Here is a 14,366-nt window from a genome sequence, read left to right as displayed (position 1 = left end):
AATTAATAGTGTCACCCATTTTGTTTTTAAAAATCAACTAATAAACTTTTAGAAATCAATTTTATTTTTAATAAAAATTTTAAGGCGAATTAAAACTTCTCCATTTTTTTTGAAAATTTAAAGAATTTTGGTATTCTTAATTTTAACTGTGCATAAGTATTCTGGTAATTTTGCGTAATTATATTTCGATACATTTAAGCATAGTAACTTGCAGTAAGATTTCAATAAAATTCTGTTCAACTTAAGAGCATGATTAAGATCAAAACATCATAAATAATCTAAAGAAAATGAATTAATAGTGACACCCATTTTGTTTTTAAAAATCAACTAATAAACTTTTAAAAATCAATTTTATTTTTGATCGAAATTTTAAGGTAACGTAAAAGTTTCGCATTTTGTAAACTTTGAAAGAATTTTAGCATCCTTAACTGTAACTGTGTATAACTATTCCTATAATTTTGCATTATTTTTTTCGATGCATTCTAGCGTAGTAACTTATAGTAGGATTTCATGATTAAAATTAAAATATAAATAATCTAATGAAAATGTAATGAGTGAAACATATCTGCCACCCATTTTGCTTTACATTTATATTTCTTAATTTTAACTGTGTGTAATTATTTTTATAATTTTGAAAAGTTATTTTTGATGCATTCATGTGCAATAAGATTTCTGTAATTACTGTGAACTTTTATAAGCTTGATTAAAAGTAGGAACATCGTAACTAATATGATTTACTTCAGCTTAAAAACTTGTAATATGCAGTAAAAACCTGTATCATTATTTTCAATTAATTTTATTTTAGTTCAAAAATTTAAAATAACGTTAAGCATACCCAATTTATGAATATTCAGAGAATTTTGGCATCCTTAATTTTAACTGTGCATAATTGTTTTTAATATAATTTTGCTTAGCTATTTTTCTATGGCATAGAGGCTTGAAAAAAATTTCAATTAGCATTGAACTTGGTGAGAGATTAAAAATGAAATTCATAAATAATGAGATTAATGAGAAGTAAGAAAGTTGACCGAAATGTGCACTTTTCATATGTTTCTATAATTTTATTAGGGAAATTCTAAAAATCACATTTAATTTTGTCTAAAACTTAAAAGTGAAGCAATATTAACCTATTTTGACAATTTTAATAGAGAATTTATGCAAAGATTTTAATATTCGTGATTTTAACTGTGCATAATTATTTTCAGCACAATTTTGCATGGTGCATTTAAGCATAATAATTTGCAATAATAATTCAATAAGAATTTACTTATTAAGATTTCAATAAGTATTATTATAAGCACTGAGGAAAGTGATTCCTATTGGTATGAATTGACAATTGCATTGGTAACTATAAACAAAAATATTTAAAAATTTCGTCATCATCTAAAATTTGAATAAAATGATTAACACATCTTCTCAATATATGTTTAAATGTTTAAATCATGTATAATGGGGGTCAAAAGCATTATAAATTATACACTATCTAATGAAAAGTATTGAATAAAGAATTAAAATGATTAAATATTTTATTTACTTAAAAAAAAGGAAACTTTTTTTTAAATATAAAGTCGATAATCTGATGAGGTTTCTCCTACTAAATTAGTGAGTGGCACGCTTGCTACTAGCTGGCCCATGACTGGTGTTTCTAAAGCACATGGTAAGAAGATATTTAACTACTTTTATTTAGTTACATTTAGGGTGGTAGCACCCCAGTGGTTAGCGAATCGGCCTCTGGAGTATCGGACTCGAGTATCGAACTCCGCTAAAACCCACCGAGTACATGCGATGTACGCGCTCGTAAAATTTGGGGAATCAAAAGTCTTGTGGTCAGTCGCTGAGCAGTACCATGGTACAGGTATCTGGAAAAAAAATTCTTTCCCCTTCAGAACTATGTCTAAATTGAGGAAGTGGCTTCACAAATGAGATCCCCTCTGCAGAGGATCAAAAATGTGATGGCATGTCTTCGGTTCACCCTTAGGAATATTTCCCAGACTGTTGCTAATAGCCCAATGTGCAGCTCTAGTGCAACATTAATAAAGTACCAGTCACTCACATTTACTGAAACAACGTTTAAAAAAAATTCTAAACTTAGAGGTCATTATAGGTGGATTAAGAAACAATTGCGGTTTTTTTACGAGTCATTAAGACATGAATATATTAAAACATTTTCTAGGACGTAATGTGTCTCCTCGACTATACAAGTTGGTTATGTATATATATATATATATATATATATATATATATATATATATATATATATATATATATATATATATATATATATATATATATATATATATATATATATATATATATATATATATATATATATATATATATATATATATATATATATATATATATATATATATATATATATATATATATATATATATATTTATGTATTGACTCACTCTAAAGTGCTCAAAATTAAAGGGAATAACTTTCTTGATCAAAGAATAACACCCTGAATAACTTTCAATGAAAAGACTGGATTTTTATGTCATAATCAATTGATAAACTAAAACTATATATATATTATTTCTAATTTCAGCTTATTTTAATACATTAAAAAATGGTGACAAAACTTCTTAGAATGTGTATAGCAGCGTGAGAAGCATCGACATGGAGTACAGATATTTCGAACTCGATTGTAAACAATCTGCAGACGATATACAAAGCATTTTGAAATTGATGCTTTCGGAAGGGAAATTAATTCACAAATGGTGTGAATGAGCATGAGTTTGGTGAAAACAGTTTCTATTATTGGTGTTCAGATTTACCAACTCCTTTTAAAGTGCATATGAACGCTCTATTTGATGTTAACTTGAAATAATGTGTTCCTTCATACAATTTTTTGGATAATTTAATAATTTGGAGAGATAATTGGCCACATTATTACACCACGGTTGTTAAAGCGTATGTCTAGTTTTTGGTGTAGTGAAATACGAAAAACCAAAAGTTATTTTGGGTATTTCTTTACACCACTTTGGTGTTAAAAGCCACTATTTTTGTGTGAGGATACAATATTTTTTTTCACAGTCTATATTACAAGTGTACATTCTTACTTGTATTATTGCTAGAATTTTACCAAATATGCTTTAAATATTATAAATTCTTCATCTTTTAAAAGCAAGGAAGAATTTCACATTTCGGAATAGTAAACAAAATTAAATAATTAAATAACATTGAATGGAAAAACGATGAAGTTGTACGATGCTCAATAGACTTGAATTAAATTCAATGCTTCTTAACAAATATTCTGTTAATTTACTTTTAATTAATTTAATGCTTTTCTTAGAAAAATCTGAATAAAAATTACAGGAATTAACAAGACTATATTTATAAGCTAACCCCCCAAAAACATTAATATATGTACTAAATAAAAAATAAAAAAAATTTTTCTCAAGCATTAATCGAAAATGAAAACTTTCTGTTTTGTCTGTTGTTTTTGTCACCATCTGTTATCCTTTAGAGAATTGGGCAAGGTATATCTTGGGAATATATTTTGGCTTATATTTTGGCTTATATTTATGACTTATTTTGAAGCTTCAATAACGTTTTCTAGAAACCATCTTTAATAACTCTTTATGAACTCAGATACTATTTAACAGATATTCATCTTGTGTTTATGAAAGCATAGAAAACTTTTTTTTGTAATGTATCTGGAATTTCCTTGATATCTTGATTTTATAATTTTTACAAGATCCGGAAGTTTTTTCAAGCTTCAAAAATAATTTTTTCTTAAATTTTCTGTCAAAATGTCGGAAGATAGCTTAAAGGAGAAGGAAGTTTAATATTTCTTGAAATTGTAATAAAACATTACTTTCTACGATACTCTTTCGATGTATTCTTAAAAACTGCACTTTTCGATGCAATGATGTAGAAAACTATTTTAGAAAGGAAACTTGAAAATGAAATTCAAGTTAACTATGTAGAGAAATAATGAAATGCATGTGTAGAGAAATAAAAACATTTTATTTATTATTTTTACACAATGAAAATTCACAAAAGTTGCTGATTTTCAGAATGCTCATAGTGTTGTTTTTCTTTAATAGAGAAAAGCACTATAAATAAATATTTATCATTATAATGATACTTGTTTGGTAACAATATAAAGAACTGAAGTCAAACTGAATAATAATCAAAGGAAAAATGATAAATTCTACCAAACTTTTTAAATGTAAAATGTTTAAGAAACTTACTAAATAAATACGAACTAATTACAAGAATATATATACAATGGAATAAAATAAACTGTTTTCCGAAACAATTGCAATTTCCAATACAATTCTGATACGATTGATGACTTTACAAGAAGTTGTGACATCTGGAAATAAATAAAAAACAATTTACATACTTCACATAATTTTTTTGCATGTTTTTAACATGAATATTAAACTAATTTGCATACATTTTTTAAAAAAGTTAAGTATGGTGATTAAATATTAATCAAATTAATAACACATGTATGGAACTTTCTTTTTAAAAAAATACACGTCTTATTTTAAATCTTTCGCGTTATCGCACCATTTAATAACTATACAAAGTTGTTCATAATTCTATGGTAAGACATTTCAATCTTTTTGAATTTTTTAAAACTTAATAACATTTAAGTTTCTAATTTTTATATAACTAAAACAAATATGATGTTTAAAATAAGCAATTTTAAATTTATATAAGTTTGCAAGTTAAGTAAGTGTAGAGAAGTGAAAAAAAGTAGTAAAGCCATTGCATCCTTAGCTTGTTATTATCGAGAAAAGGCCCGAATATTCCAGTTCAAAAAAAAAAATAAAAAAAAAATTTAATGAAACGGTACGAAGTTTACTTTTATGACATAAATGGCTTCTATTTGAATTTCTCTTTCAAAAAATACCTACCACACCTTCCAATTATTACAATTAAATCAATGGAGATAACACGGAAGTTGGGGTGAAAATGCAAAATTTTAGTACTTTCCGAGAAAAGACATCGTTTTTGCCCGACTCCATTCAACATGGTATTGAGTTTTTGTCATCACCTGTGGTCCGTTATCGTGTGACTTTTACGTAAACATGTGACTTTCCTATCCTCTTTACTGAGTGATTTAGCAGAAAAGTGTGAAGGAATAAGATGTAATAAATTGGTAGAGTCGCGGTAGCTCAGGGGATAGAGCATTCACCTCCCAATGAGGAGATCCATGTTAGAATCTCAGAAATGGCAGGTCAATACAAAATCTGCTCAAGATTCTCACCACAATGCTGACGCAAAAATATCCTCAGTTGTAGACGATACATGAGTTAGAATCCCCTTGTCGTTGGGCTAACTATGGAAGGTTTTCGTGGTTTTCCTCTCCAAGTAATGTAAATGCGGATCAGTCCCGACAAAAAGTTCTGTACGAAGAATAGTTTGCCCTTGCGTTTGAATCAGGAGTCCTCTTTCTTTCTAGATTGAGTTCGAAATTACAAAGCTGCAAATTGGATCATTGATAGTCGTAACCTCAAAATTGGATCGGCAATTCAACGCCAGTTATAATATAAAAAAAGTACATAGTACTATACTGAGTAGAGTGGGCAGGGACTAAACTTTCGTATCGATTTGTACCGTATCACTAGTTACTCACTAAGGGTTCACTCTTGTAAATTAAACTTGAAGTATTTTTGTACTTAGTGCAAAGCTCGCTCGTTTTTTTCTGTATTTGTCATCTTTTTTACAATAGCTATTTGAAAATAAGGAAGAAGTTATAAATAATCCTGTATTAATATAACCAATAATTTTGGGGTGTTGCCTCATGGATTAATCTAAAACATATAACAAAATAAATATACTTTTTTTCCATAAAGACTTCATATGTATTTTTAAGAACCTTATCAAAAATGGAAACAAAAAATATGCTTATATCTAGAATATCGCAAGCTAATATCTAGCCGGGAAGAAACAAAAATGTTATCGAAATCAGGTAAATCACAGTGCAGGAAAGCGAATGTAATAAGTAATGAAACTGGTTTTGATTGTGGTAGAAAACGAAGAGGACTTGAAAGAAGAATAATAGAAACCCCTTCAAGTTTTAACTTTTAATTAAACCTGTTTTGATGTTTACAAGTTTCGTCTTACGCTATTGTAATTTGACAGGTTTTGATAGCATTTTTGTTTTTTTCCCCTAACTTAAATATTTATTTGTAAACGCATGTGAACACTTTTTTATTTTCATTTTTGATAGAGATTTTAAGAATGCATATAAAAGGTAGTATTTACAGAGAGTCTATATATATCAAAATTTTCTAATTAAAAATTTAAAACTTACAATTATTCATGGTTTCCTTTCCCATCATTTCATTCCATAACTTTTTCTCACATATTATATTTTAGGGATTTTCCATCTGATTTGGACCATGCTCCTTGATTGTTATTCATACTTTCTTTAGTCATCCAAATGTGACTATTGTCTCCTCTCCTCATATAGCCTTGAGACGAGAAATCTTGATTTTTATTTTTTCCGTTGCTGTATCCTTGGGAGCCATTACTTTTCTGTTTCTTTCCTTCATTGTTATCTTTTTTCACTACTTTTATGTATTCTACAACTGGAACATGTTTTATTACAGGTACATGCTTGATAATTGGTACAATAATAATGTTGCCTTCCTTTTGGTTTCCATTTTTATTTTCTTCGAAGCTAGTGTATCCACCATTCATGTTCTGATTGTAATCATTGCTGGATTCTTTTTCATAGTTTTTAGGATAGCTGACGAATGATTGCATTTCCATATACTTCTGCATTGAACCTTTTTCATTTCCCTTGGAATATGAGTTTTCACTACCATAACCATTCATATTTTTGCCATTTCCTCCATTACCCATACCAGCTCCATATCCGTTACCATTGCCAGTTCCACTTCCTAAGCCAGCTCCCATACCATATCCCTTTCCACTGCCAGATCCGCTTCCTAAACCAGCACCATAGCCACTTCCACTGCCTAAACCAGCACCATAGCCACTTCCACTACCTGAACCAGCACCCATACCATATCCGCTACCACTCCCAGTTCCACTGCCTAAACCAGCTCCCATACCATATCCGTTTCCATTGCCAGTTCCGCTTCCTAATCCAGCACCATAGCCACTTCCACTACCTAAACCAGCACCCATACCATATCCACTACCACTCCCAGTTCCACTGCCTGAACCAGCTCCCATACCATATCCTTTTCCATTGCCAGTTCCGCTTCCTAATCCAGCACCATAGCCCATTCCGCTACCTAGACCAGTACCCATACCATATCCGTTGCCACTCCCAGTTCCGCTACCTAAGCCAGCTCCCATACCATATCCATTGCTAGTTCCGCTGCTCATACCAGCACCAGAGCCATATCCATTGCTATTTCCCATTTCAGTACCATAACTAATGCCAGTTTTGTCACCCCCATTGCCATAACTTGTATCTTGGTTTTCATTGGTTTGTGTCTTCGAGTATCCATTGGACATAGCTTGTTCGTCTTTCATATAACTGTTTTCTAAACCTTCATCATACATTCCTAAGATCTGATATTCTTTTCCTTCATTACTTTTATCGTTTTCTGCACCGTAACTTTCTTCATTTCCATAACTTTCAGATTCTTCATTATTATTACTTCCATATTTCTTAACTATGGTGGGGTGTGCAAGTGCTTCACCAATCAGAAGAAGAGTCAGAAAAGCCTAAATTAAATATATAAAAAAATAAAGTTACAATATTTATAACATTGAACTAACTATTGACTTACCATCTGGAGAAAAACTCCTACAAGGAACCGTACTTGGAAGCGAGAAAAAAAAGTCAGGTATAAAATTCATTTAATTTCCAGTTTGCTGATAGTAGGAATAAGATGTTTTACCAGTCAATAACCAATCTTTTTTACATTAAGAACCAAGCATTTTACATTAAGAAGTCATGGTAGTCACAAAACTTTTAATTCTTCCGAAAACAAGCATGAATTGAAATAATTTTATTACCACCTTTTCCTTATTTCTGGGTCAAGCTCTTTTCCGGAGTTTTTCTTGTGATGGTAAATCAATACAAAAGTTTTCCTTATGACCACCCTTGTTACATATTTTTAGAATCCTTACAGTTCTATATGCACAATAAGCGGCTTTCAAATTAGTATCTAAGCGAAAAAGAACGAAAATATTATTAAATTCTGACTAATCATTATTGAGATCAATAAGATCAAAGAAAGTATTAAAAAATTCATTTTATTTATGATAGAATACTGAAAGTAGGCGGCAGTCTTTCTTTACAAATAAACTGGTTTTGATGATTATTATTATGCCCTTAATATGCTCTTTCCTGTCTCAATAATGATTGACTAGTATATGAAAACGTGTTTTATTTTTTTCTCACTTAAATATTGATTGGTAAGCATTGATGTAGACAGATTATTTTACTTCATTCTAGATGAAGATTCTAAACATTTAAGCAAAGAGAGGTTATTACGGAACATCCTGTATAATAAAATAAAGTTACAAGACATAAGATAAGAGGATGTTAAATCAAATTTTTAAGAAGAGAAACGAAAGTTGCTTTTAATAGGAGTCTAAAAATTAATAATGAAATATTATATTTTCAGCCTAAATTATGGAAACTGAAAATTTTTACGTTTGTATAAACTGTTGTAAATCTTTTTACAAATTATAATATAAAAAGTTAAAACGTTTAAAATTTCTCTAATGCATAATACTTAAATTTTAGAAAAGAAACTAATGTTTTTATCATTTAACGAGCTTTTAAAAAAATAAATACGCATGTGCACATTCACATTCATTTTATGAAAGTTTATTAATGTTTGGTTTTGTGATCCGACTTTGATGTATTAGGACTCAAAGTCAATGGATGAAAGGAAATATCCTTAATTACAAGCTAATCAGTGCAATTTATATTTTACTTTGCTAAATCGGACACTAAAACGTGCTTTCTTTGAATAAGCATGCTTTTTTTTAACGGATTTGAATGTTTGATCCTCAAAAATGCGGCTATTGCAATCTGGAAAATATGGTCTCAATAGCTGGGTCAGAAGAGCTTTCAAAAGTTTGATCCAATTAATATTAATTTCACCTTTTACGACTTTCGTTATATTTCGAGAACATTTTAAGTGGTTTTAAAATTTTTTGCACGCAATATGAAATTTATTTATTCATAGATAATTTCACACATTTTTTTCAAAAATATTTTCTTAAAATTATTTTATATAATAATAGATGAAAAAAATTGAACAGTAAGGTATGCAAATATTTACATAATCTTAAAGTAAGTGACAAAATAGAAATCTTCAATGAAACCGGATGAATTGTTAAAGAATTATGAAATTTTAATTATCGTATATTTAAAAACTTGATTTCTTGAGAACTATTTGACTGATTACTTACAATTTTCGATCTCTAACTGACCAATTTAACTGTACTAACTAGTTTAATGTAAACTAACAAATTTGTTTAAAGAGTATTAGAAGTCTGTAGAAGAACTGCGAATTATTTTCGAGAACTACAGTATTTGGGTAATGTTGAATGATGCGTTTAAAAAAAAATCTCATTTCGTATCTTAGCTATTCGTCTACGCAATTCGTTCTCATTTTTCAAGTGTGTCCCTAAAACCATGAAATTTTTATCTTCTTACGAGAAAACATAATCAAAAGTTGCTCAAAGTATGTTTTAGTATATTCTACAGAAAATAACTATTGAGTGGGATAGTTCACTGAATAAAGCACTGACTTATTCTAATGAGGGGACACAGGCTCGAATCTCAACGGTGGCTAGTCGGTATATATACTGCTCCTGAATGGCGTCTGACGTTATATTGGCATGTACTGATTACACTGATGCTAATCATTTCCAGCTGTAGATATGTAATAGGTTGAAATTCCTCTGATTTTGGGCTAACCATGGGATTTTTCACGATTTTCTTTTCCGTGCAACTCAAACGTGGGGTAATGTAAACTAAGAAGTCATTCACAAAGGAGAGTTCATCCCAATGCTAAGCCAGATGTCTCCTTGTCTTTTTGGTAGGGTTGAATGTAAACTAAACTATGGAGCTGAACATTTAATACTGCATTAATTTTTTAAAGTAAATTTAATGTATTTGCATAAAAAATTGAAGATGAGCATTACGCTTTTCCATATTGTAGAAGATAACTTTTTTTAATGGAACATCTCTGTGACATTTTTAAAATATCTATTTTTTTAAGCATCATTGATTGTATGCGCTTCCGAGAACGTCTTCTCAAAGGCAAAGCACATAGTGCATCTTTGCGTGCGTATATGGAATAAAAAGTTTGAAGGAATCGTCAAGACCACGCGTCTAATGTATTCCTTGGTCCTGAGACTAAGCGTCTAATAAATAAGACAACATTTAGCACAATTTCATCTCTTAAATAATAATATTTTAAGGTATTTTTTTTTGTTTGCATGCTTTTAGAAGGCGAAGCTTTTATGCAAGAATATAATAGGATTTATCTTCGTTGTTCAGAGTTTTCAGATACGATGATAAATTATAAGGAAGGTAAAAATTTGAGTCAAGTTATCTGTTAGATAATTTTCTAGTGGGTTTCAATCAAGTAGATCAATTAAATTTAATGACCAACTTGACATGCATACTGAGAGAATTTAAGATGTAATTTTCATTGAATTTTAAAGTTAGTATTAATTGCAGAAATACCGAAATTTCTGAATTAAATTGAATTATTAAATGCTTTTTGAAACTTTCAAATGTGAAAGAACTTCTTTTATCTATCAGAATTAAATTTAAATCTTAAACGATTTTTGATATTTTCAAATGTAAAAGAGCTTCTTTTTTTCCATCAGAATTGAAGTTAACTACTCAATGTTTTGAGACATTTTGAAACCAAAGAGCTTCTTTTATCTAACTGTAAATTTTTATTCCTGAAAAAGTTTCTTTAAACTTCTATAAGTAATATTAAAGCCTATTTTAAGAAAACTGAACTTTAGAGAGCATGTTTGTCTAACTGTTAATTTTTATACCTGAGAAAGCTGCTTTCAACTTCCATAAATGATATTAAAGCATATATGAAGAAAACTGTACTTTAAAGAGCGTTTTATGTCTAAATGCAAATTTTTATACCTGAAAAAGTTTCCTTCAACTTCTATAAACGAATATTAAAGCATATATGAAGGAAACTGAACTTTAAGAGCGTCTTTTGTCTAACTGCAAATTTTTATACCTGAAAAATCCTCTTTCAAATTCTATAAACGATATTAAAGCATATTTGAAGAAAACTGAACTTTAACGAAAAATAGTATAACTTAGTATAAATGTGAAAAATAATTTTGCCTAAGCTGATTAGTCTAACTAATAAATAAAAATGAGCTAGTATTTAAGAAAAATGTCTTAAAACTGAATTATACAAATATTTAAAAAAAATGACAAATTATATCCACGAATCTTAAAAAACTTTCCCGAAAAGCATAAGAATTCGTAAGGGAAATTATCATCAAAATCCAAGACTTCATAATAATTGAAAGATTTAATACACGAGTTGAAAATGACTTACCAAAAACTTCATTGTACAGTTCTGTAGTTATCCAATTGATGTATGATAAGTTATTCAATACCCTTTTGCTTTTATACTACCAAAAAAATGATTTACCATTTATCTCAGTGAGCGTCCACCCTCTGATGTAATTTGCTTGACATGTTTGTCACCTTTGCAATGAAGAATGCTTCAGTATCTTCAAATTAATTTCTTAGCACCAATTAAAGAAACTACGGGAGCGTTAAAAAACGGTTTTAGACCAATAAAGAAATTAAACAATATTTTTGAACGCTTGGTATGTAGAGGAAAAAGAATTACCAAAATAACATGAAGGGGCTGTTCATAAATGATGTCACACAGTTTTTAAACATTTGTGATCCTCCCTCTTTTTCTTTGTTGCAATATGTGACACTTCAACATGTACTTTATGATTGCAGTTCAGAGATACGTTTTTCATGTTTCAAATTTTATATTTTATTTTTATGTGTTTTAATGACATTGAGCATAACAATAAAAATAATCAGGAATCAGCAAATAACCATAGTGTTTAAAATAACATAGCTAGCGCGTAACTTCGAAATTTTGTAGAAACCTGATAATTAGAACCTGTATTTTGATTACCTAAAAACTCACTTAAAAAGCAAAAATTGGCCAAATAAATATTTATTTGCACATTTAAAATGAAAAAAAATCTTTTAATCAAACAAGGAATTCAGTCTGAACCATCATTTCCTTCTTAAAACTTATTTAACATACAATTGTATTAAAACCTTCTTATTAAGAGAAAATAAGATGTAATTTTCATTAAATTTTGAAATCAATTTTCAACTCAAGAATAACGAAGAAAATAATGCTGTTTTGGTGCACGAATACTCTCAAACCGAACTCATGAATAAACTTGATTTAGATGGTCTAGATTGGCATTTTTTAAACACACTGTACATCTGTACCTACTGTATAAGTTCGTCAAGTTGTTTGCGACTAGAACGGCCTGCAGGACTTGAATTGTGTGAAAATTGTAAAAATCGACTAGTACGATTTTCAAAAATGTAGTGAAATGAAAAAAAAGGGAACAAAAACTAAAAAAATGTCCTAAAAATTTAAAAATAAAAAATCTTTAACCAGTAAAAGTGACCATATATGCAAATGTCATCAAAGCCGAGCTTTGCTGATACTGATTACATGTGTATTTGTTATGTGTATGAAATAAGATTAAGGATTACAACAAATATATTATTAATATCATAATTGTATTTTTCAGACTTTAAAATTATACTCAGTCTTTAAATGTGATTTATTTGAGTTTATAATAAATATTGACAATAAAACCTAAATTCATAAACATTCGTCATACAGGCGGCGCAAAATACGTAAACGTATGTAACTTTTAAAGTGACAGAGTTAGAAAAAAGTTTTTCTAAGTAATTTCCTAGAATGTTTATGTAAAATGTATCTCCCATGCATCTTATGAATTTAGGGTAAATCAATATTTATCACTTTAATGAAGAAATGCAACAACTTTCTTCCCTGCTTTCATCTAAGTAAAATTTTCGTAATAAAACGTTCATGTTTTAGTTTTGTTTCTTCCTTTGTTTCACTAAAAATATATGCATAAAGCATTAGTTTTTCTTTGTCCAATCCTATACTGCATTTTATGTACGTTTGTTATTTTAGTAAATTACTTTTAAGGTTAATTTATAGTATATATATTTTTTTTAATCTGTTACTGTTTACTTGATAAAATATTATTTTATATAATTTATCTATCACTCTGGCAGAATACTCTTTTTGGGGATAAATGTGTTTTCTAGATGTTTATCTTTTAATTTATTTAATAAAGTTGTGTTTGTTAAAAATATATGTATGCAATACTAATAAATTTCAATATATATTAATATAAAAGAACAATTGAGCATGCTATTTTGAAATTTGGCGTAGTTTGATTAAGTGCTATTTTTACTTTATGCACAAAACAGTTCAGATTGAATTGTAAAACTCAATGTAAATTTTTGACTCAATATTAATTTCCCTTATCTCATTTCTTATATTGCATTTATTTTAATGCAAAATTTGCAAATATTAATAAAAGTTCTTTATTATGACAAAATAAAAGTGTAAATGCCCAAGAATATTTTCTCTTCGATTTCAACTAGGACTTAACTTAAATTTTATTCAGCAGTGATGTTTTTCGAAATGAAATAAAATCAAAAACTACAAAACAAAATGACAGAAAAAGTAAAATGTTTATTTTTTTTAAATAAACATAGATGAAAAGAACAAACAAACAAGAACATGAAAATAAATAGTATGAAAATGATTATTTTGCTGATTTCAAATGCATTTATTAAAACAAAAATGAGTGATGTCACATTTCGTGTCACCCTTTCCTTTTGTTCACAATTTCATTCACAGTCATGCGTGACGTAATATGTAGATGGTCCCCAATAGAATATTTGACATTTATAAGGGTGAACGATGGGCGAGAGCAAAATTTAGGAATCCGTCATTAAATTGACATAAAATTAAAATTCGAGTTGATTTGTTTCCGCAAGCGTATTTTGACAAGGTTTTTAATGAAAGAAAAATTAAATTTTGTTGAAATCTATTCAAGCGTTTAAAGAAAGTGAAGTTAATTCTGATAATTGGTTTTGAAAGAAAAAACAAAAATTAGATTTTTAGGATTGTCGAGAAAAGACAAGTGTTAACTGGGAATTATCTCGTAATCCTTTTGTCTTGTCAATACTTAAGATTTTCTCACTAATGCCCTAAATTCTTTTTGAATGAAAAATAAAGAAGAAACTGACATGGTATCAATACGAACTACCTGACACGTTTATAAGGAATTTATAGAAGACAACGAAATTTCAA

General features: G+C 28.7%; 1 protein-coding gene and 1 long non-coding RNA gene across 2 annotated transcripts in view; one reads left to right on the top strand and one right to left on the bottom strand.

The window, feature by feature from the left end:
* The window catches only part of LOC139427192 (uncharacterized), a 39,528-nt gene that overhangs the window by 13,272 nt on the left and 11,890 nt on the right, over window positions 1–14,366 (top strand). The window lies entirely within an intron of this gene.
* LOC107455411 (uncharacterized) lies at window positions 4,011–11,593 on the bottom strand. The gene is made up of 3 exons (XM_016072966.4): window positions 11,517–11,593; window positions 6,284–7,674; window positions 4,011–4,330 (listed from the first exon to the last, which is right to left on the bottom strand). The coding sequence occupies exons 1-2, from the start codon at window positions 11,526–11,528 to the stop codon at window positions 6,331–6,333; spliced, it is 1,356 nt and encodes a 451-aa protein (XP_015928452.1). The 5' UTR covers window positions 11,529–11,593; the 3' UTR covers window positions 4,011–4,330; window positions 6,284–6,330.

This window comes from Parasteatoda tepidariorum, chromosome 12, assembly GCF_982258835.1.
Source record: "Parasteatoda tepidariorum strain Cologne lab strain chromosome 12, Ptep-v5.0, whole genome shotgun sequence".
Taxonomy (NCBI): Eukaryota; Metazoa; Arthropoda; class Arachnida; order Araneae; family Theridiidae; genus Parasteatoda; species Parasteatoda tepidariorum.
The sequence above is the reverse complement of the archived record's forward strand: the minus strand, read 5'-3'. Positions and strand labels throughout refer to the sequence as shown.